The sequence below is a fragment of the Pipistrellus kuhlii genome, unplaced genomic scaffold (genome assembly GCF_014108245.1).
Source record: "Pipistrellus kuhlii isolate mPipKuh1 unplaced genomic scaffold, mPipKuh1.p scaffold_m20_p_3, whole genome shotgun sequence".
Classification (NCBI taxonomy): domain Eukaryota; kingdom Metazoa; phylum Chordata; class Mammalia; order Chiroptera; family Vespertilionidae; genus Pipistrellus; species Pipistrellus kuhlii.
This window is the reverse complement of record NW_023425529.1, coordinates 8,874,293-8,897,485: the sequence shown is the minus strand read 5'-3', so window position 1 is coordinate 8,897,485 and position 23,193 is coordinate 8,874,293. Positions and strand designations below refer to the sequence as shown.

The 23,193-nt window shown below is 45.6% G+C and overlaps 1 protein-coding gene across 1 annotated transcript in view; it reads left to right on the top strand.

Annotated features, from left to right (window-relative positions):
- STAB2 (stabilin 2) overlaps nucleotides 1-23,193 on the top strand; it is a 117,961-nt gene that overhangs the window by 56,648 nt on the left and 38,120 nt on the right. Inside the window, exons 31-46 of the mRNA XM_036457457.2 lie at nucleotides 1,053-1,130; nucleotides 1,781-1,879; nucleotides 1,968-2,075; nucleotides 3,531-3,662; nucleotides 6,218-6,346; nucleotides 6,867-6,923; nucleotides 8,485-8,580; nucleotides 9,153-9,348; nucleotides 11,052-11,147; nucleotides 14,233-14,278; nucleotides 15,131-15,207; nucleotides 17,173-17,298; nucleotides 18,461-18,534; nucleotides 20,395-20,466; nucleotides 21,665-21,781; nucleotides 22,871-22,918. Coding sequence (XP_036313350.1) covers nucleotides 1,053-1,130; nucleotides 1,781-1,879; nucleotides 1,968-2,075; nucleotides 3,531-3,662; nucleotides 6,218-6,346; nucleotides 6,867-6,923; nucleotides 8,485-8,580; nucleotides 9,153-9,348; nucleotides 11,052-11,147; nucleotides 14,233-14,278; nucleotides 15,131-15,207; nucleotides 17,173-17,298; nucleotides 18,461-18,534; nucleotides 20,395-20,466; nucleotides 21,665-21,781; nucleotides 22,871-22,918 — 1,551 coding nt within the window. The remainder of the gene's footprint in view (nucleotides 1-1,052; nucleotides 1,131-1,780; nucleotides 1,880-1,967; nucleotides 2,076-3,530; nucleotides 3,663-6,217; nucleotides 6,347-6,866; nucleotides 6,924-8,484; nucleotides 8,581-9,152; nucleotides 9,349-11,051; nucleotides 11,148-14,232; nucleotides 14,279-15,130; nucleotides 15,208-17,172; nucleotides 17,299-18,460; nucleotides 18,535-20,394; nucleotides 20,467-21,664; nucleotides 21,782-22,870; nucleotides 22,919-23,193) is intronic.

The window sequence follows — 23,193 nt, the reverse complement described above, 5'->3', positions numbered from 1 at the left end:
GCCCCTTTGTCATGGTTGATTGGTGGCCAGGTAGGTGGCTAGATTGGTTTTTACTTAGCTCCAGTCTCCTTGTCATTCTTCTTCTTGAAAAATAGCTGGATGCTGACCAGGAAAGTCAGTTGCTGTCTGTATGAGTTTGCTAGAGCTGCTACAGCAGACTGAGTGGCTGAAGCAACAGACATGTTTATCTCACATTTTTGGAGGCTGGAAGTCCAAGATCAACGGGAGGGGAGAACTGACTCCTCGTGAGAGCTGGGAAAGGAGCTGCTCCAGGCTGTCCTGTAGGTGACTGTCCGCATGCTCCCATGGCATCCCCTGCAGAGCTACATCCAAATCCCCTCTTTTTATAAGGACACCAGCCATGTTAGATTAGGGCCCATTCTATTGCCCTCTTCTTAACCCGATTACCTCCGTAAAGATCTTAGCTCCAAATAAGGTCATATTCTGACATACTTATGAATTTGGGGGGAGGGATGGAAGACAATTCAAACCACAACATTGTCTACCGTGTTTTTTCAAACAGCAGGGTCACTTTAGTGACCTCAACCAGCACTTGTAAAAAATATTTTTTTTCTCGATTTCTGAGAAGGAGGAAGAGAGAGAAAGAGATAGAACATCGACGATGAGAGAGAATCATGGATCGGCTGCCTCCTGCATGCCCCACGTGGGATGGAGCCCACAACCCAGGCATATGCCCTAAATGACAATCGTACCCAGACCTCCTATTTCATAGGTTGATGCTCAACCCTGAACACACTGGCCAGGCAGCCAGCACTTTTTTAATACAAGAAAAAGGAATAGAGTAAAAATCAATGATGAGCTGCCTCCCACACAATAAAGTACTATTTCATTTTGAGTGTGTGTGTGTGTGTGTGTGTGTGTGTGTGTGTGATGTCTAATGGATCACAGTTTAAAGATATTTCTAACTGTGAGTCATGGCCCAAAAGGTTGAAGGTCACTGCTTCTCAGAAAGTGGAAAAGAGGAGAAATAACACTGATCTCTAGGTGTACGCAAAGGAGACTCACCTTCCCAGTGTGGTTTGCATTTACAGAACATCACCATTGAAGGAGCGTCCATCGTTGATGGTGACAACGCAGCCACAAATGGAGTGATACACATCATCAACAAGGTACACGTCCATCCTCCCGCCTAGAGGCAGCTTCCCTTCTCTCATTTACCCTCCTAGACAGTATCTCTCCTTTTGGAGGGAGCGCGGGGGAGTAAATACTTAACCTTAACATAAAAGTCACCTGTATTGTGCCTCATTACTTTTATTTTAAAACCACTTAGAGCACACATGTCAAACACAAGGCCCACGGGCCAAATCCTTGATAGCATGTGAGTTGGTTAACAGCACTGTTAAGGAAAAGATTGTTCCACTCATTTTAAATTCACATTTCTGGTTAACATTGTCAGTTTATGACTGTTCAGTAAACCATTCGGCCCGCAATTTAGGCTGGATTTTAGATTTTGGCCCCTTCTCTGATTGAGTTCGACACCCCTAACTTAGAGGCTCTACTCATTCAATCAGACTCAGTTACTGTCTACTCAGCCCCTGTTCTCCAATGGGCCCTATACAAAGTGTGGCCACATAGAGCATATTTCTTACTTATGGGAACATCTCACAAAGCCCACAGAACGTTGGCCTTTTTTTAAATGTGCAGAGGCGCTCTCGGGACTGGCAGTAGCCCTGACAGTTGCAAATGTATGTGGCATGAACGCATGTATCACAAGTCCTTCCGGCACCTGCTAACAGAATTTGGGGGCTTCCCTTCTCAGGTTCTGCTTCCCCAAAGAGGTCTAACTGGCTCCTTACCCAACCTGCTCCCCCGGCTGGACCAGATGCCTGACTACTCCATCTTCCGGGGCTACCTCATTGCAAGTACCACGTTCTCTCCAGGACTCCCTTGCTCAGGTGACCGGGGAGTGGTAATCCCTCACGCACGCTTGTCTCTTTCCATCACAGCACTATAACCTGGTGAACGCAATCGAGGCTGCCGATGCTTACACTGTGTTTGCTCCAAACAACGACGCCATTGAGAACTACATCCGGGAAAAGAAGGTTACCACTCTGGTAGGTATCGGGCACGAGTAGCAGGAAAGTCAATTTCTGGAAATTCAGACGCTCGACATTTGACAAAACTCCCTTTCCATAGCCAGATCCTTAACCTGTTAATCGGGGAGTTCCCTTTTTAATTACACAACGTATAACGGGCGCATACTCTTTCACTATGGGTATGACGTGTCAGTACGTAATGTCCGGTGGATGTAATTTTATATTATTTTTTTTATTTATACTTAATTAAAATAAGTGAAATATATATTTTTTCATTTATTTATATATAAAGCACAAAGGAAAATACAAAATTACAAACAAAATAGAAAAGAATACCAACAAAAAAATGGAAACATCAAATTAAAAAATTATAAATTTTATAAACAATTATAAAGATTACAAAAAAGATATACTGTCCGTTTCAGGGCGCAACATATATTTCAAGGACGTATTCATATGTCCTCCTTGTTCCAGATATTGTTTATGTTTGACGTATTTATAAGTCCCACTTGGTTAACAGGTTCATGTAAAGTCCTGAGGAGACGCTCCGATATACACTCCTCCCCCATGTTCATGCGGAGCTGCCCACTTGCTGTACTTCGTTGCCAACCCTAGAAGCACACATTTGGGCCCCAGGACCTGGATATGTGTCCACAGGACACAAGTGTTCTCGTGTCCCAGGCCAGTACCAGGAGTGCAGGGGGCCCAGTGCAGGGACACCTCCTCACTCCATGGGATTGGCCAGCTGCCAGCAGTCCCTGACAGGAGATTGCTCAGGCCTGAGTGAGACCCCAATGACAGAGATCTCTCTCTCTCTCTCTCTGTAGGGGGCACAGGTCAAGCCCTTTAATTTTTTTAAATATATTTGTATTGATTTCAGAGAGAAAAGGAGAGAGATAGAAACATCAATGATGAGACAGAATCGTTGATCAGCTGCCTCCCTGCACACCCCGCACTGGGGATCAAACCCGCAACCAGGGCACGTGCCCTGACTGGGAATTGAACCATGACCTCCTGGTTCAGAGGTCAATACTCAACCAGTGAGCCTGATTCAGAGGTCAGTACTCAACCGGCTGGGCAGATAAAGATCTTTAAAACATCCCATCAGATTTCCTCTCATGACCCTGGATGTGAAAGGTAGGCTGGGGAAGTGAAGACCCTCATTTTCCAGCAGTTATTATTATTTTTTTTAATCATCTTTAACATCCTCTCCCAACCTTCCATACCCTCATTCTGGGTTTTAGAATCACCTGGTGCACTGTTGAGCATCGCAGGTGGAAAACTTGCACTTTCTCCCAGGCGATCTGTCTCCGATGTGATATTTAATGTCTATTGTGTCCTGTGGCCTCAGTCAAAACCTCCAGTTCAACAAGGTGTTGCCCCTGCAATGCCCACAGTGCCTGACACATCGGAGTAGACAATGTGGTAAGTGACGGGACTGGCTGGCCTATTTCCATTCTGTGTGTTGACCAGGAGGAAGACATACTCAGGTACCACGTGGTCTTGGAGGAGAAACTGCTGAGGAACGACCTGCACAACGGCATGCACCGGGAGTCCATGCTGGGCTCCTCCTACGTCCTCGGCTTCTTTCTCCGCAATGACCAGGTGAGGGCCTTTCCTTCCAGGCCCTGGAGTGGGTGTCTTAGCTCCGATCACCTGTCATCACCTCCATGCTAACCTCACCAGTGCTTCCTTTTTTTTTTTTTTTTTTTTTTTTAATTGATTTCAGAGAGGACCAGAGAGGGAGAGAGAGAGAGAAACATCGATGATGAGAATCATTGATTGGCTTCCTCCTGCACTCTTCTCCCCCACCCACCCCCACACTGGGGATCGAGCCTGCAAGCCGGGCAGGTACCCTAGACTGGAATTGAACCTGGGCCAGTCCTCAGGCCAATGCTCTATCCACTCAGCTAAACTGGCTAGGGTACCCACAGCGCTTCCTAAACCTTATCAACAGAAGACAATGGTCTGTGTTTCCCCATGAAGGAATGACTATGCCAGACTGTCAAGTTCCCACTCACTGTCCCTGTCCCCAGCCTTCAGGTAACCAGTGTTACCTGACTAATCTCAGTCCTGGAATCCCAGCAGTCACAGGTCCTATCAGACCCAGCCAACAGTCCCAAGCAATCTCCCAGGGAGAAGGGAACCTGCCAGAAAAACCTAACTCCCAGGAGATGGCACAGGCTCCTGGCCATAAGGAGCCTAATGCCATAAGCAGGACCTAGGTGCCAGAAGAGTTACCATTATCATTGCTTGACTATAGGGACTGTGGTCCTAGGACTAACAGACCTCCACACCGGTATTTCAGTATTTATCTCACACACCTCCTATATATTTAAGTGTTTAGCATTCATTTTTAAAAAGAATTAGTGAGACTAAATATTTAATACATTTCAAATATAAAATCTCATTCACATATATCAGACATCAAGTAATATCAATCAAGTATCAAAGTAAGAAAATTCAACAAGAAACTCATGATGTTACTCAAGTATAGATACTCATGAAAAAAAAAGAACAAAATTGTTAAGACAATTTATTTTACTATTTTTATTAAGCACTAAATTAAAATAAAGGTTAATCACTGGCCAAGCTCCACAGAGGTATTCCAGGGCCTGTGTAATTGGGAAAAGTAGTGGGAAAACCTTACTGATGGTGTCAAATTGTGACTACAACACACATTTCTAGAATTCCAAGATGCCAAGCTATTTTAAAATACCAAAATAGCAGAGCTCCTGATGCTATAATACTGTTGATTTGGCGTTAAAAAGTGAATAATATGCATAGTCCATGGACATAGACAACAGTGTAGTGAAGACCTGAGCAGTCAGAAGTGAAAGGGGTCAATCAATAGTATTATCTGGTTCTCTTTAAAAAGGGCAGTCTTATGAACAATCTTCTCAGTGGTTTCAGCATTTAATCACAAGTGAATTTTGTGTACACATTTTTTAATCTGGGTAGAAGAGAATTTTTCTGACTCTTCATTACTTAGGGAATAATTGAATTTCAAATATTTTTCTCTGACTCCTACAAACATCTCACCTATTGTGCAATAACTTTGAGGAGGTCCTTTTAAATATATTTTCTTATTTTTTCAGGAAAAGCAATTTTTATCATTAAAGAACCTATTTTTCTTTTATATATCACCTTTTACTTCATCATGTAGAATGGCTTTTAGCACAGTTAATTGAATCAATTTCAATTTTGTCATGTTTATTTCCTATTTATTCAGATCTTAAAAACAGAGGTTTTAATCTCTCAATAAACAACTGGTTCTATCTTACAATCAAAGTTTTACTTTTATCGATAACTCACTTTCTCTTAGGACAATGTAGATGCAGAAAAATGTTCTATGCATGTGTAGAGTTGTATCCAACTCAAAATTTTAATACAACACAAAATTTACATAAAAATCATGAGTCAGTGGAAGTTTAAATGTAAGCACTTAGTAGAGTCATTTTATTGTAATATCGCTGCTATAAGTTCAGGCAATGTTATTAAGCATTTGTAAGAATTTGTTAGATTTGACATTTACTTAGTACAATAAAGAATTCCCCCTTTGCCTAACCTCAGATCTACCACATCTATACAGAGAGAAGCACACACATACACACACCACCCCAATTTTTCAAAGAACCATTTGTTTCAAATTATATTACTTATTTTGTTTCAAATTATATCACTTATTTTTGTTAATCAATCATTAAGGGATCCTCTCCTTTAAAAAAATCAGAAGAAAACAAATTTCAAGTTCAAGTTGAATTTGAGTTGGCAACATATAGGTACCCATGTTTGAACACACTAGACAAAGATGGATGCCAACATTCCATAAACTCCAAAGAAACATCAAGGGAAACACTGGGTAATGCTGACCTCTGAGCAGTCTCCACACACTGGGAAATGATGCTTTTTACAAAAGAGAACAATGAGATTCAAAGAGGAAAAGCAAGTGGTTCAAGGTCACACAGCTCGGTGACCAGATGCAGGACTGTTCTCAGACTCCTAGGCCAGAGCTCTCCCTCTCCAGCGTGCTGCCTTTGGGGTGCATATTGGAATACCTTTTAGGCTGATGTCATATTGATATCCTCCAATCCCCTTCTCCCTTATTCCCCTTAAAATCACTACAATAAGAAGTTTACATTTGACCCTCTTGTTCACAGCTCTATGTAAATGACGCTCCGATAAACTACACCAATGTAGCCACTGATAAGGGAGTGATCCATGGCTTGGGGAAAGTTCTGGAAATTCAGAAGAATCGATGTGATATTAACGACACGACTATTGTACGAGTAAGTTGTATGCAAGGCTAGCGATGCAGCTAAAGGGTGTTGCACATGTTTTAGGAACATGTCACACTTAAGAGTCTGTCATTCTTAAGTTGTGCCCTTTGTTTCGTAATCATGTGAATATTATTTCCACCTTGATACCTCACCTGGACAGAGGGCTCCCAAGACTGGGCACCAAATCTGGCCCAATTCACTAAACAATGGGTCACCAAGAAGTGAGGGTTGTTGTTAAAGAAATTCAGATTCTAATGAGATAAGACCTTCACACCATAAAGGGCTATCAGCATCAGAAGAATATGGTGGGCAAAGACGTGGTCAAATAGCCAAGACCTGAAGTAGTTAAAGTGCTTGTCTCTAAGAAAATTAAAGAGGTTGACCAGAGGAGCTTCCCTCATACCTTTCTGATTTTTCGGTTCTATATCCTAAAACCCTCAGCTCTTAGGTCTGGGAAATATTGGCCGCCTCGCATTGCACTAAAAGCAATAACCATGAAATGTTCTCTTTGCCTCTGTGTTCTGTCCAGGGAAAGTGTGGGAACTGTCCCCAGCCAGCCATCTGTCCACTTGGAACCAAACCGCTAGTGAGTATTTGATAAAGTAGTTTCTGATCCCAGCAAGGTCCAATTTAGAAAACGACTCTCAAGCATCCTCCATTTTTCACTTCCTTCCTTCATTGTTGTACGCGTCTTTCTAAAGTCTTGAATCCAGATTTTAATTAATAAATAAATAGAGACAGGGGCTTATCTCAACCAATGCACAACACAGAGAGATTTCTCACTTTCTATATATTCTGGGAGCCAGAGGAGGCTGGAGCAAGACATCTTATTTGAGAAGGCAGCTTCCATATCCAAAACCAAATCCAGCCCAGATCAGCTCCCCCTGCCAGAGTTCCCCTTACAGTTGGAGATTAATTTTCTCTAAGAAACAGATGGCGAACTTGGGGGAAGTAGGCTTGTCTTTTCAACTACCAACCTGTGTTTCTCATAGCTCTTTATTGTAAAAGCTAATTCTGATCATGCTCCAACCATTAGAGAGAATAAAAACCCATGCACCTTCCCGGGTATGGTAATCCTATGTAATAAAGAGATGATATGCAAATTGACCATCACTCCAACACACAAGATGGCCAGCAGGGGAGGGTAGTTAGGGATGTCAGGGCCAGCAAACGACACCAGTTGGCGAAGACCCAGGCCTACAGGGGAGGGCAGTTGGGGGGACCAGACCTGCAGAGGAGAGCAGTTGGAAGTGACTGGGCTGGCAGGGGAGGGCAGTTGGGAGTGACCAGGCCAGCAGGGGAGGGCAGTTGGGGGTGACCAGGCCAGCAGGGAAGGGCAGTTGTGAAGGACAAGGCTTGAGGGGAGGGCAGTTGGGGGGAACCAGGCCTGCAGGGGAGGGCAGTTGGGGGGGATGAAGCCAGCAGAGGAGGGCAGTTAGGAGTGACCAAGCTGGCAAGGAGGGCAATTAGGGGCAATCAGGCTGGCAGGGAAGCAGTTAGGCATCTATATGGCTCACAGAGGAGTAGTTAGGAGGTGATCAGGCTGGCAGGCAGAAGCTGTTGGGGCAATCAGGCAGGCAGGCCGGCGAGTGGTTGGGAGCCAGCCATCCTGGATTGTGAGAGGGATGTCCCAGATTGAAGAGGGTACAAGCTGGGCTGAGGGACACCCCTGCTCCCAATGCATGAATTTTTTTGCACCAGGCCTCTAGTAATCATTTATAATGGACACAATGCTGATTCTCTCACTTGAGACTTAATATAATCTTGTGTATGATAGGTCTTAGTAAGAAGCCTGAACCATTCTCAGACCAAGGAAGAATAGAAATCAATAAGTAGATAGAAATCAAGGCTCAGATCAACTGATGTGTGGTGCTGGTAGGACATTTTTGTCTGGCTTACTCTGTGACTCCTGCTAACTTGAGTTAGTTTTATCGGGAAGAGAACTCGTTGGGTTTTGCCACCTGGTGTTATGAAGCCAGTGCTATTTGAGTGCCTTATTTCTTGTGAAGCAGCTCTGAGCCACCATCCTGTCCCTTCCCAGAGCATTTCAGTCCCAGAGACAGCCACGTATCACCCACCTTCTTCTTTCAGAGGCTGGAAAACAGTTTCCTAACTAACACCCCGATGTAATCATTGCTATTTCATAGGGCGGCGAGATGAGGAAATGTCTCTATAGCATTTATTTCATGGGCAAGCGATCCGTGTTCATTGGGTGCCAGGCAAAATGTGTGAAAACTGTCATTGTGAGTATCACAGTTTAACCATTCTTCTAATTATAGCAGTAGCATTAGGAAATTTAATCGTATTTTATATTTTTCTTTATTTTTTTAAGTACATTTTTATGGATTTCAGAAAGGAAGGGGAAGGGAGAGAAATATAGCCATCAATGAGAGAGAATCTTTGATCGGCTGAATCCTGAACTCCCCACACAGGGGGGTCAAGTGCCCTGATTGGGAATCGAACCCAACCCATGACCTCTGGTTCATAGGTTGACACTCAACCACTGAGCCACACTGGCCAGGCACCATTATTCTTTACTTAGTCCCTGCTGCCCTCCTTCTCTCTCACTTTGCTCCTTCCTCTTCTCTTATGCCTGTTTCCTTTTCCTTTTTCTGACCGCCTTGGTGGAGGCCTCTGACTATTCCTGGCACCCCTGGAAATTGCTTACGCTCCCTAGTTCTCAGGGGTTCCTGCAATCCCTCACGGTGGGGTCCAAGCTCAGGGCACTCAGCCAGCCCAACCACGGGATTCTGCTCTGTGGCTGGACAACACCAGGGCGTGCAAGCGGAGGCCCAGCCTCGGCCTCTCATTTCAGACGAGAGAATGCTGTGCGGGCTTCTTCGGCCCCCAGTGCCAGCCCTGCCCCGGGAAAGCCCAGAACGTCTGCTTTGGAAACGGCATCTGCCTGGACGGGATGAACGGCACGGGGGTGTGCGAGTGTGGAGCGGGCTTCAACGGCACCGCCTGCGAGACCTGCGCAGAGGGCAAGTACGGCGTCCACTGTGACCAAGGTGCGCACCTCTCTCCTCCAGGTCCGAATGCCAGAGCAGGGGAACCTCTGCCTTCTCCCAGGCAGGCTGGATCCCATCGCTCAGATCATGTGACTTATACGCTGTGTTGTGTAGTTTGTAGAGGCCAGTGTTCCCCCACATTTTCAGTCACTAACCTAGACTAAGGTGACCAGATGTCCCCCTTTTGGCGGGACAGTCCTGACTTTTAACAATTTGTTCCGCGTCCCGCAGTTAAAAAGCGGGGCTGTCCTGCCAAAAGCGGGATGTTTGGTCACCTTAACCTAGACCCGGGGTCGGCAAACTGAAGCTCAAGAGCCACATGCAGCTCTTTGGCCCTTGAGTGTGGCTCTTTCACAAAATACCACGGCCTGGGCGAGTCTATTCTGAAGAAGTGACACTAGAAGAAGTTTAAGTTTAAAAAATTTGGCTCTCCAAAGAAATTTTAATCGTTGTACGGTTGATATTTGGCTCTGTTGACTAATAAGTTTGCCGACCACCGACCTACACCTACCAACCCACCCCACCCCATCTGTTCATTGTCATACCATCTTCACGGTCTTCCCATCACCCGCTTTGGACAGTGCTTGGTAGCTTGAAAGGCAGATTTGTGCACATTATCTCATTTAATCACACAGGAACTTTATATACGTGGGTCTGGCCATGCCCATTTTACAGAAGGGGATATTAAGGCAAAGAGGTGGAATGACTTCCTTCAAGGTCACACCTGAAAGAGGCAGAGCTGAGATTCAAATGCGCACTGCTCAACTCCAAGGCTCTGCCCTTGGATGATATTGTCTTTCTATGAAGATCACACTATTGATTCACCCTCAGGAAGCCACATGCTTTAATTTGTTTTCACACACACACACAATGTACCCTTTGAACCAAGTCACCTGCATTCTCTCACCCTGGCATTCTTGTGCCCAGGGACACACACTTGAGTGGGAACCAAGTCACCTGCATTCTCTCACCCTGGCATTCTTGTGCCCAGGGACACACACTTGAGCAGCTTGGGAGGAGGGGTTTCCTAATGCATGATGAGAACCCAAAGCACCTGTTTTCCCTTGTACTGAAAAACACACCTTTGGCCTGACTAACACTATTTTATCATCAGCTGGTCCAAGCAAGGCAAACTCCATGTGTAGCTGGCTCACTGTGACTGGGCCACAGAATAGAGAACGGACATTACCACGCTGCTTTTTTCTATGTCACGTGGCAGATTGTCTGCTTGCGTTTGTGCAGGGGTTCCCAGCCTGGGACCCAGAGTGACCCTCTGGGAAGGGCATCCCTAGCTTTCATCCGGTTCTTAAAGAGATTCACGATGCCGCCTATAACAAAGGAATCTGCGTCTCCATGTTATTGAAGAGGGCGGTGCCTCATCAGTCATATAAACCCAGTATCAAATGGGCTTCTTTTAAAGCCCACTCTCAGGGACCCCCAGGGATATGATAACCTTGATATCATATAACCTTGGCTGAGGACACTCCACCGCTTGGGTGGCTGCCTCACATGGTTCCCAGTCCCCAAATAGTGGTCCGTGTTGAAGCCTGACCTGACGCACCTGTTGGCCCACTTAGTTCCACCTGCCCTTCCTGTGCATGATGTTCTCTAATGATGCAGTACAGGACGTGAGCCTCTGCAGTAAGTGGCCAGTGAGTTACTGAGCCCGGAGGTCTGACGGTGTATGGGCGTTTCTCACCTAGTGTGTTCCTGTGTGCATGGGAGATGCAGCCAGGGGCCTGCGGGCGACGGCTCCTGCGAATGCGATGTTGGCTGGCGAGGGGTGAAATGTGACTCTGGTAAGTGCCAGCCCCTCCCTACTATGATCCCTCTCAGCCCCCCTTCTCAGCAGCTATGTGTGTGTGTCTTTCTTTTCAAAATAGGAGGGACACCTTTGTTTCTTCCTTGAGCAATAAAAGTAATTCCTCCTTGCAGCAAAATGTTTATACAACAAAGAAAAACAGAAAGAAGATAAAACTTACTCATACTCCCAAGACAGGAAAAAACTAGTATTGATTTCCTGTAGTATCCTCCCAACATTTTTATAGGCACGCAAATGCTTGTATATAGTGCCATACTCTACACACTGTTTTATAGTCTACATTTTCACTTCCCACTGTATAACAGCTATCTTTCCATGTGAAATAAATATAGTAAATATCATTATTTTCTTAACTTTCATAATATACTGTTATACGATTGCACCACACTTTTTGAAACCAATTTTCTACTGTCATAAACAATGCTGCAATGAGCATCTTTTACACCTCAGTACATCTTTTTTTTAAAATAAATTTTTATTGTTCATATTATTACAAATGTTCCTTTCCCCCTCCCCCCCCATTGCTCTCCTCCACCAGGTTCCCACCCCACCCTCTGCCCTTTCCCCACCCCCATTGTCCTCATCCATAGGTGCACAGTTTATGTTCAGTCTCTTCCCACATCCCCCTCTCCCCTTTTCCCCAAGAATCATCATTTCACTCCCCTTCCATACCTCTGATTCTATTATATTCACCAGTTAATATTGTTCATCAGATTTTTTTTTAATTTCCTTGGTTTTTAGATTCACTTGTTGATAGTTACGTATTTGTTGTTCATAATTTTTATCTTTATTTACTTTCTCTTCTGAAAGAACCCCCTTCAGCAATTCATATAATTTTAGTTTGGTGGTGATGAACTCTTTTAGCTTTTTTTTATTAGTGAAGCTCTTTATCTGACCTTCGATTCTGAGTGATAGCTTTGCTGGATAGATTATCTTTGGCTGTAGGTTCTTACTATTCATCACCTTGAATATTTCTTGGCATTCCCGTCTGGCGTGCATGGTTTCTGTTGAGAAATCAGCTGACAATCGTATAGGTGCTCCTTTATAGGTAACTACCTGCTTTGCTCTTGCTGCTTTTAATATTCTCTCTTTGTCTTTTGCTCTTGGAATTTTAATTATTATTTGTCTTGGTGTGGTCCTCTTTGTATTCCTTTTGTTTGGAGTTCTGTGTGCTTCCTGGACTTGTAAGTCTAATTCTTTCACCAGGTGGGGGAAGTTTTCTGTCACTATTTCTCTCATTATGTTTTTGATATCTTGCTCTCTCTCATCTTCTGGGACCCCCATAATTCTGATATTGGTTCGCTTGAAGTTGTCCCAAAGGTTTCTTACATTATCTTCAATTTTCTGGATTCTCTTGCCTTCTAGCTTCTGCGGAGGAGTGTCTTCTGGCTCTTTATGTTCCAAATCTTTGACTTGATTCTTGCGATTTTCCATTCTGTTTTTAGGACTCTGTATAATATTTTTTATTTCAGACAATGTATTCTTTATTTCTTGTTGATCCCTTATCGTTTCTTGTTGATTTCTTATTAATTCTAGTTGATCCCTTTTCATATCCTCATAGGTCTTATCGATCTTTTCTAGGAAATTCTTGAAAAACCTTATAAGCGTAGATTTGAACTCTATATCCAGTCGCTTTTTGTCCTCCATTTCTTTCGTTTGTGATCTATTTTGTCTCAGCATTTTCACAGCTTCCCTGATGGAGTGGGGTTTCAGGGTGGAGCCTACAGCTTTGGCTTCCATCAGCCCCGCCCTATGCGGCTCCTGAGTCTCAGGGTCCTTCAGTACTCGTTGCAAGCGCCTCTGAGAGAAAGGTGCCCTCAATTTTCGCCTGCTACCAAACAGTCTAGGCTCTCCCCCAATGAGCCCGGTATTGGGGTTCAATTCAGTTGGAAGTGGAGTTGGAGGTGGCATTCAGAGCAGTCTGGAGCCCCTGTCTCCTTCCCGCCAGGGCAATTCCAAGGCACAGCCAACCATCTCTGCACGCAATGTGCGCGCCTCTGGGACCTGCTTTCGCTGCTCCCCCAGGGTTCTGCCTTACAGCCCAGCTCCCTCTGTTTGAGCCTGGGTCCCCGGAGTCTGGCCTAAAACTGGGGTTCAGAGCAGTCGGAATTGGGGCCCAGCACAGTTGGAGCTTTCATCTCCTTCCTGCTAGGGAACGCCAGCCAGGCACTCAGCCTCCCTCCTCTCCAGCTCCGCCCTCTCCCCGCTCGCTGCGTGTCTCTGTACTTTAGGCTTTTATAGCTCCTCCGCTCTTCCTTCTGGTTTTCTCCTTGCTTCTCGTTGTAGAATTTCCAGTCAGTCGACTTTCCTATAGTTCTGGGTAATGTCCATTTTATATTTTAGTTGTATTTTATTGAAATTGTTGTGTGCAGCTGTGGGTAGGTGTTTACCTGTGCAGCCATCTTGGATTCTCATCCAGTTCTCTCAGTACATCTTTTTGCATTTGTCTGCTCCCTCACTCCTGCTCCTCCTCTCACCAGTCATGTTGTCATATATCTCATTGCCTCCTGTTCTATTTCCCTCCATCCCACACTCCACATTGCTGCCAGAAAGAACTTTCTGAAACGTAGATGACTTATTCTGTTCAGGCTCCTATAGCGAAGTCTCAGAGACGGGGTAGCTTATACACAGACATTGATATCACTCAGTTGTGGAGGCTGGAAGTCCAAGTTCATGGTCGGGTCCCGATGAGGGCCCTCTCCTGGGTTGCAGATTGCCATTTCTCGTGTTGTCGCAAGAGAGGCAAGGGAGCTTTCTGGGGTCCCTTTCACAAGGGACTAATCCCTCATGACCTAATCACCTCCCAGGGACCCCCACCTCCACATACTCCACACTGGGGATTAATCTCAGCCTTAGACTAGGGGAGACACAAGCTTTCAGTCTGCAGAGCCCTGCAGTTTTTACGTAGTAAACATGATGCGTATCAGTTACAATAGGATCTTAACATTTTTTCCTGGCACCAAGCACTAACTGAAAGGTCTTCAGGGAGGTTTAATAAAAGTGGGCTGGCAAAGCAATTGTTTGATTTTGGGTTTTTGTTTGCCCGTGTCTGTGTTTTTCAGAGATCACAAAAGACAACTGCAATGGGACCTGCCACACCAGCGCCAAGTAGGTCCCCTCTGGGCCTCCCCTGGGGACGATGTCAAGGGGATTCTTTCTTAAGAGTGTACATCCCAGGCCCTATCCCCAGGGGAGTGTTTTTATGAGAGCATTTCTGAGGATTTAGGATCCATTTAATGTGAAACTAGAAGGTATTTCTGAAGAGGCCGCCACCCGCCTGCCAGATCCAGCCTTTGGAACAAGCTGCCAGCCCAGTTACCTGGCACATTGGCAAAATGCCCGTCATTGCCCCCAGTTCAAGCCACAGGGACGCCTTCCCAGAGGCCTAGGGTAGCCCAGGGGGCCTCTCACTTTCATCAAAGCTTATTCTCAGCTCACAGCCAAGACTTGCTTCTTCACTCTTCCACTTCATGCCCCTAATTCCCAGCGGGGCTTAATGGGTTAATGAGTGACGAGCCCCGTAGCTGGAGTTAGACATGAATTCAAATCAGCCTCTGTCATTGACCTTGACTCGATGACCTGATGCCTCTAAGCCTCCGTTTCTTCATCTGTAAATGGGAATAATAATAATACCTACGCGTCAGGGCTACTGGATGTTGTGTAAGTGACATGAAGTCATGTGTGAAGCACAGCCCCTAACACACAGGTACCTTTCTGAAAACGGGCAGCCCCTCCCCCATCCCAGGGCCCATGCCCCCATACACATTCTAGTTTGCCTAATTATGATTGCAATTTTAGCCACCTGTGGCCAAGCTAGGAAGGGACTTTCTCCCTGAGCCCTTAGACAGGACTTCTGAGGGCCTCCTAGGGTGATAGTGGGGTGGTGGGGGGATCGCTGGCCATATAGGGGTGGGTGTTATGTGTTTTTCTACAAACAGCCTTTGTCCTTTCTCCTGGAAGCTGCCTTTCCAATCCAGATGGCACAGCCTCATGCAAATGCGCGGCAGGATTCCAGGGGAACGGGACAGTCTGCACAGGCAAGTAGAGAAGGAAGACTTTGCTCCGGGGAGATAAGACCAGCAGGAGCCTTGGAGAGCTCTCTGCTCCTGCAGGCTGGATGGGCAATTGCCATCAGCCATTGCTGGTGAGCAGGGTGGGACAGGGCAGCTGACTGCCTGGGGCGGGGAAACCACTGTTGAGGGATTGCTATCCATTTCCTCCAAACTGTGGTTCGCAGCCCAGATCGCAATTGGAGAGCTTTCAGAGCCACTGATCTGATTGGCCTAGGGCAGTGGTCGGCAAAACTCATTCGTCAACAGAGCCAGATATCAACAGTACAATGAGTGAAATTTCTTTTGAGAGCAAAATTTTTTAAACTTAAACTTTTTCTAACGTCACTTCTTCAAAATAGACTCGCCCAGGCTGTGGTATTTTGTGGAAGAGCCACACTCAAGGGGCCAAAGAGCAACATGTGGCTCTTGAGCCGCAGTTTGCCGACCACGGGCCTAGGGTATGGCCTGGGTGAGCGGGGACTTGGGAGTGGGGCAGAAAGGGTCTGAGCCCCACCTGATTCTCCCTCCTACTCCTGTGTGGCCTTGGGTGGGTGTTTTCCCTGCTCTGAGCCCACTTAGCTCATTGTAAAGGAAACAAAACTATCTCCCTTGCAGAATTGGTTTGGGGATGAAGTGACCTGTCTGTGTACAATGGTGGAATGACGTGGCTCTCCTCCAGAAAGTCTCCTCTATTCCTAGTCTGTTGAATATTTTTATCCTTAAAGGTGTTGAATTTTGCCAGAGCCGGTTTGGCTCAGTGGTAGAGCCTCGGTCTGCGGACTGAAAGGTGCCAGGTTCAATTCCGGTCAAGGGCATGTACCTTGGTTGCAGGCACATCCCCGGTAGGGGGTGTGCAAGAGGCAGCTGACCGATGACTCTCTCTCATTGATGTTTTTAGCTCTCTATCTCTCTCCCTTTCTCTCTGTTAAAAATCAATAAAATATATATTTAAAAAAAAAAAAACATGTTGAATTTTATCAAATCCTTTTTGCTCCTTCTGCCAAGATGATCATGTGGTTTTTGTCTTTAATTCTACTGAAATGCTGTATTACATTAATTGATTTTTGGACATCACACCACACTGCGTTTTCTGTGTGACTACCACTTGCTTGTGGTGCAGAGTAGCCCCCCTTTATTCACAGTTTTACTATCTAGTTTCAGGGACCTGTGGTCAGACACAGTCTGAAAATAGTAAATGGACCAGTGGACAGAGATAGCAGGGGGGTGAGGGCATGTACGGGAGAGGGGGATAAGGGGGTAATGGGGGATTTGGACACATATGTAATACCTTAATCAATTTTTTTAAAAATAGGAAATGGAAAATTCCAGGTATTTTGAGAAAGAGATCACATTCACATAACTTTTATTACAGAACATTTTTATAATTGATTTATTTTATTATTAATTATTGTTGTTAATCTCTTACTGTGCCTAATTTACAAATTAAACTGTATCGTAGGTGTGTATGTATAGGAAAAAAGAATATTCATAGAATTTGATATTACCCACAGTTTCAGCCATCCACTGGGAGTCTTGGAACATATCCCCATGAATAAGGAGGGACTATTGTTTAATCTTTTTTTATGCATTGCTGAATTTGACTTGTGGGTATGTTCTTTAGGGATTTTTGTGTTTATATTTAAGATTATTGGTTTTTCGTTTTCTTGTGATGGCTTTATCTGGCATCATAAAATGAATTAGGAGGTCTTCCTTTCTCTTCTAGCTTTTGGAAGAGTTTGTGAAAATTGGGTGTTTAGTCTTCTTTTAATGTTTGGTAGACTTCACCAGTGAAGATATTTGATACTTTGCATCCTTTTGAATTGTCCACATTGATCCAATGTCTGCCGTTCTGAAGTATTCCCATTTCTCGATGACAAATCAAAGTGCATCAATTTTTTTTTTCCCTCTCCCGCCCCTCTCTACTCTGTGCCATCTCTCTCTCTTCCACAGCCATCAATGCCTGCGAGGTCAGCAATGGAGGTTGCTCTGCCAAGGCTGCCTGTAAAAGAACCACCCCAGGAAGCCGAGTGTGCCTGTGCAAGGAAGGCTATGCGGGCGATGGCATCGTGTGCCTAGGTACGTACCATCCCTCATCCGTCCAGGGGCAGTGGTTTAAGAGTGAGAGCCCTGTTGTAGGATCCTGATGTGTGGATGATGTTGGACCATCTTTCAGTCTCTCTGGGAAGGTCTGAAGATGAGGAAATGTGACCATTGAGAATATTGCCTTTATCCTTAAATGCTTGAGTGTATTGGGAAATGAGGGTCGACTCTTACATAACTACAGTAATTATCAGTTTTAGTACATTTATTTTTTTATATAATACTTTTGTCTAATTACCATTTATATTCTAAGTTTTTCAGTTGACCCCAATAATGTCCTTTTCTGACACTTTTTCCTCCTACTGCAGTATCCAGGCTAAGGTTGGGAACTGCGTGTAGTTATCATGTTTCTAGTCTCCTTTGACCTGGAATGGTTCCTCAGCCTTGCTTTGTCTTTGATGACATTGACATTTTGAAATAGTGTTCACCACCCAACTTTTTTTTTCCCCAACATGTCCTTCCTTTGGGGTTTGTCTGAAGTTTTTTCTTGATTATATTTGGGTTCCGCATTCCAGGCCCACTATCACACGAGTGACATTGCATCCTTCTCAGGGTATCACACTAGAAGCTTGTGATTTCCAACTGCCTCTCGTTTGTGGTGTTAATTTTGACCACTGGTCAGGTGCTGTCTGGCTTCTCCATTCGTACAGCTACCTTTTTCTCTTTGCTGCTAATAAGCAACCAGTGGGGAGATGCTTTAACACCGAGCAAATCCTCTGCTCCTCGTGGAAATATAACCCAAAATTATCATCTACTAAAGACTCTCTCCTGAACCAATTATATTATGATGGTTGCAGTGATTTTTTAAATTCCTAAATCATTCATAGCCTGTTGGACTGGACTCTAGGATCCTATTATTTCTAGTTCTTGGCTGCAAACACTCAGATTCGCTTAGCAGAGGGGAGATCCACACCGCAGATTATGCCTGTGCTCCCATGGCCTACCACACCCCACCCCCACTCCCAGAGAGTCTCTTTGAGAACCCGTGTCCGGTAGGCTCCCTGTCAGGTCACTGCTGCCCTGAGTTGTCAGAAAGCTGAATCACACGTTGACATCTGCTCTCCTGGCTGGCCCAAGATGCCTTTCCTTGAGAATGAGGTTCAATTCTCATGCCAGGTGTCGGCTTTTTGTTTTAAAGAGATCAACCCGTGTTTGGAGAACCATGGTGGCTGTCACAGGCACGCAGAATGCACGCAGACAGGACCCAACCAGGTGAGCCCCGCCTCCCGGAGGGGCTAGAGGTCTTTAGACCCAAGCCTGAGAGAAGGGGGCTGAGCAGGGACCTTCGGAGAAAACAAATACTTTAGGGGAAATTCTGAAAGCATTAAAAAAAAAAAAAAAAAAAAAAAAAAAAAAAAAAAAAAAGGCCATTCTTGGCAAAGGAGGAGAAATGGGAGGGGAGACAAAGGGTACTTAAAACAGAGGCTTTCCTAAAGTGGTGAGAGTCAGCTTCTCCATACACTATGTGGTTCCAGAAGCATCTAGAAGGTCGCCAACAACATCTCCCTTTCTCTCACCTTTCTGATTCCCAGAATCCCACCATTTTTCTTTGGCTTGGGGCTCTGAAATCCATGCACTACAGCGAAACCTAACATTTTTAGGCCACATGTCAGCCTTCTGTTCCCTATCACAGTGGACCTGATGAGCATGTTTGGGCGTTCCAAAGGAGAGGAAAGGTCACGGGGATGGGGGGGGGGAGAGGTGGGGGCGGGCAGGGGAGGAAGGAGGTGAGAAGAGGCTGAAAAGCTGTAGCTCAGGAACCCAAGCTCCGCCTCCCTCAGTCCCTGTCACATTAGGAGCAGCCCAGTGGTCCACAGGAGATCACATATATCAATAACTGGATGATGATGTTCTACTTACCTTGTTGAGCCGTTAGAAATAGTGCCAGGCATACCCATGGGCAGATCAAGCAAGCACCAAAAGCACCCAAAAATAAGAAAAATACTATTTATTTTGAAAGAATCATCTCTGGTGTTTCCATGTATAGTCATGAGGACAACCAGAACAGTCAATATGAGTCTACCTTGTATCTATTTGGGGATTCGATAGTGCTCTTATTTCTACATGTGGAATGGGGAAACCCTATGACTTTTTGGTGCTCTGGGCCTTTAAAGTCTTCCTCTGACCTAGAAGGCAACCCTAGACACAGGGTTGATCTCTGAGACAGGAGCACTGGCTGGTGGGCGTCTTGGTAAAGGCTGGAGCCCAGGTCAGGGCCTGTAATGAAGTTGAGGAGGAGGAGGAGTGAAAACCAACCCTTTGGTCCTGACTGGCCAACCAATGAGTTCAAGTTCTAACAAGTAGATGCCAGACCAGAGCCACCTCTCCTGTGTGGGAGGCTTTCATGTGAATTAGAAAAGCCATCCCTTGGGGACACCCATCAGGAGCAGGTACTCCTTCTTCTGGTTGGTAAATAGAACAGACTGGGTTTCAGCCCCACTCACCCCCAGGCTCAGGAGCTCCTGATCAGGGCACATGGAATACGGGGGTGAAGTAGATAGTCCCAAACTCCCCACAGACAGAGTCCCCTCCCTCATCTTGAAATCCCCCACCAACTTCGTTAGTCAAACAGTGGAATTGACTGATTATTTCCCCGTGTGCAACTGATTTGACTGCAGAGCCATCCCCTGGCACCGCCTTTGGCTGGTGCCGGGGGGCAGGTAGGGGGAGAAGGGAGGTTGGGTTGAGGGGGTGGCGAGACAGAGGGAAATGAACAAGAACTGAGTATAAATGGGTGTGGGCGAGAGCTTAGCTTCCTTGCTACTGAGCCTTTACCCACTGGAAAGAGAGAAGAGCGAGTGCCCAGAACAAGGGACCAAATAATATAGCAAAATTTAAAAAATAAAGTCTCTTGGTAACAAAGATAGGATAGTTAGGCGATCCCAGTGCTAGGGAAAAGTGTGTCAAAGGTGCTAAAATGTAAGGTGACAGATGTCATTATAGAACAGGTCTCACCAAGATAGAATCTTCTAACATTACCATTACCCATTACCGATACCGCTCTGGGGTCCCAGTGTGAGAGCCAGCAGAGTCCTTCTGAGAAATGGCCCGTGTCCCTCTCCTCCTGCACAGGCTGTCTGCAACTGCTTGCCGAGATACACTGGGGATGGGAAGGTCTGCATTCTCATCAACACCTGCTTAACCGTGAGTCCAGCTCTGGGGCCCAGACCCTCCAGGGTTAGGCGGGAGTGCCTCCTATCTCCCTTCCAGGAGATGGGTGTTGGGGTGATCTCCTCTGAGCTGCTTTGGGCTTGAGGCTCTTTTCTCCTCCATGTTCCAGTGGTTTATTGGGGAAACTCTGGTTTCAGCACAATGGACGCTTGGTCGATGAGCATTCTCTAGATCCCAGGCACTGGGAAGTCACTATGAGTTCAGGTTCAGGCCAATGGTGTACCCCAGAATTTCTGAGAGAGGTAAGGAGAGAGAGGGAGATAGAGAAACATCGATGATGAGAGAGAATCATGGATTGACTGCCTCCTGCACACTCCATACTGGGGATTGAGCCTGCAATCTGGGCATGTGCCTTAACCAGGATTCAACCTGATTCATAGGTCCACGCTCAACCACTGAGCCACACTGGCAAGGCAGGAGTCATTTTTCTTAAGCAGCTCTCTGAGCTGCGTCAGTGAGGCAGGAATCTGGGTGGTAGGTCACTCCTGGGCTGAAATATCATGTCCACAAATACTTTTGGAATGGGGGTTGGGAGGGGAGGTTTTGCAGCTGGCCTTGAAGACTGGTGACCTTCCCTGTTCAGCCTCATTGGATTTGTTTTTCTGGATCTTTCCATTATTCCCCTCTTAAGAACTCTGCTTAGGCTCTCAGAGCCCTTCTTGGTGTTCCCATGGAGATTGGCTTTGGACTGCACTTTGCTTTGTCCATAGCTTAGGCCTCTGCCCTGCCTTCCTCAGTTATAAGCTCTTTGCTGACAAGGACAATGTTTGGCATCATTTTATACCTATTGCCTTCTAGTTGGTGACTGCTACCTCTCCTATGGTGGGATCTGAGTTTAACCTAATGATGGGAGGAGTCAACCGAGACCAGGACCTTTCTAGTTAAGCCCCAGGTGCCAAGAAATTCCCACTGGGCAATTGTGGGCTTACCAATATAGAGCTGGAGGCTTGCTCAGATGCACCTTCTGACTTGGGATACAAGGCTGGGGAGGAAGGCAGCCCCTACAGCTGTAGGGGATTGGAAGGTAACGTCAGGAAAAGGGCAGATATTGCAAACCGGTCAGAGAGGAGGTAAAAAATAAACCTCAATACAAGATGCTTTGTGATCATTGGCACAACTGGCAAGCTTCCTGATCTGACTCCGATCCCCCATCCCTTGGAAATCTTACCAGAGAAATGGCGGCTGTAGTGAGTTTGCCATCTGCAACCACACGGGAGAAGAGAGGACCTGTACTTGCAAGCCGAACTACATCGGGGATGGGTTCATCTGCCGCGGCAACATCCATCAGGTAAAACCCATTCATGTTCCGTGAAGTCACCTCTGCTTCCCCCACCGCGCCGAGGTCCAGGTTGCTAAGGGACATGCAAGAGTTGTGTAACATGGGAAGCGCTCTAACCAGGGGACTGACTGTCTTGACATTCATTGGCAGTGAAAACAAATGTGATCTCTCCATGGGAATCCATTTGACCCGGAATGTAGTGATTCAGATGGACAGTTCTAGAGTCAGAAGCCTCTGGGTTTGGATTCAGCTCTGCCAGTTAGTCATGTGACCTTGGGCAGATTGCATCGCCTCCCTGTGCATTCATTTTCTAATGTGTAAGAGAAAAGAATGGTACTGGCCATGTCAGGTTGTCGTAAGTATGAAATGAGATGATGTGTGCAACAGGCACAGAGAACTACAGTGCCTCGAAGGCATGGGCATGCTGCCAGGGCATGGAGGTGAGGCTGTAAGATATTCATAGGGATCTACCTGTTATAATGAAAATCCGTTATTAGATTTAAAGACAGGCTAGAGCATTTCATCTGATCAAAAATTCATGTTAATAGAGAAACCAAGTCTGCCATAAATCTAGAACTTATTTTTTAAAAAGATACTTGAACTTTAACACACAAAAAGAGACCCCAGGTATACACACACACAGGAAAGGCCATGTGAGGGCACAGTAAGAAAGCCATGGTGATCTGCAAGCCAAGGAGGGAGGCCTCAGAAGAAGCCAGACCTACTGACACCTTGATCTTGGACTTCCAGCCTCCACAACAGTGACAAAAATAAATGTCTGTTGTTTAAATAATAATAATAATAATAATAATAATAATAATAATAATTGAACTTTTAAAAAATACTAAAGCTCAGATGTTTCTGGAAATGGCTCAATCGGGTAGAGATTCCAGAAGGATCTTGTAACTCACAGTATGTCCACATAGTCACCCTGAGCATCAGCTGTAGGTGGAGCTGGAAAAGGTTTATAGCAGCACAGTCCCAGCTGACAGGATGACAGATGCTCTCGATCTTAGAGACACTGCCTTGCAGTAACCCTCTGTTGTTCTTGTCTATAGTTCACGGACACTAAGTGAACTGCCCTCTCTCTGTTTCCAGGAGCTTCCCAGGAACCCCAAAACTTCCCAATATTTCTTCCAGCTGCTGGTAAGAATGTGTGTGTGTGTGTGTGTGTGTGTGTGTGTGTGTGTGTGTGTGTGTAAGAGCTGAGTCTCAGGCCAGATACGGGATGAGCCTGTAGCCTCTGGAATGGGTGTGGGTAGAAGAAAGCCTGGAAACCTGGATTTCTGGAGGGGACTCTGTGTTGGTCATTTATGAACTTTTCATGCCTCAGTGGGCAGCATGAAAGAGTGGGAAAAAAAACTGTCACACTGGCCTGTTCTACACATAAAAGTGAGATATAAAAAAAAAATTGCCATCAT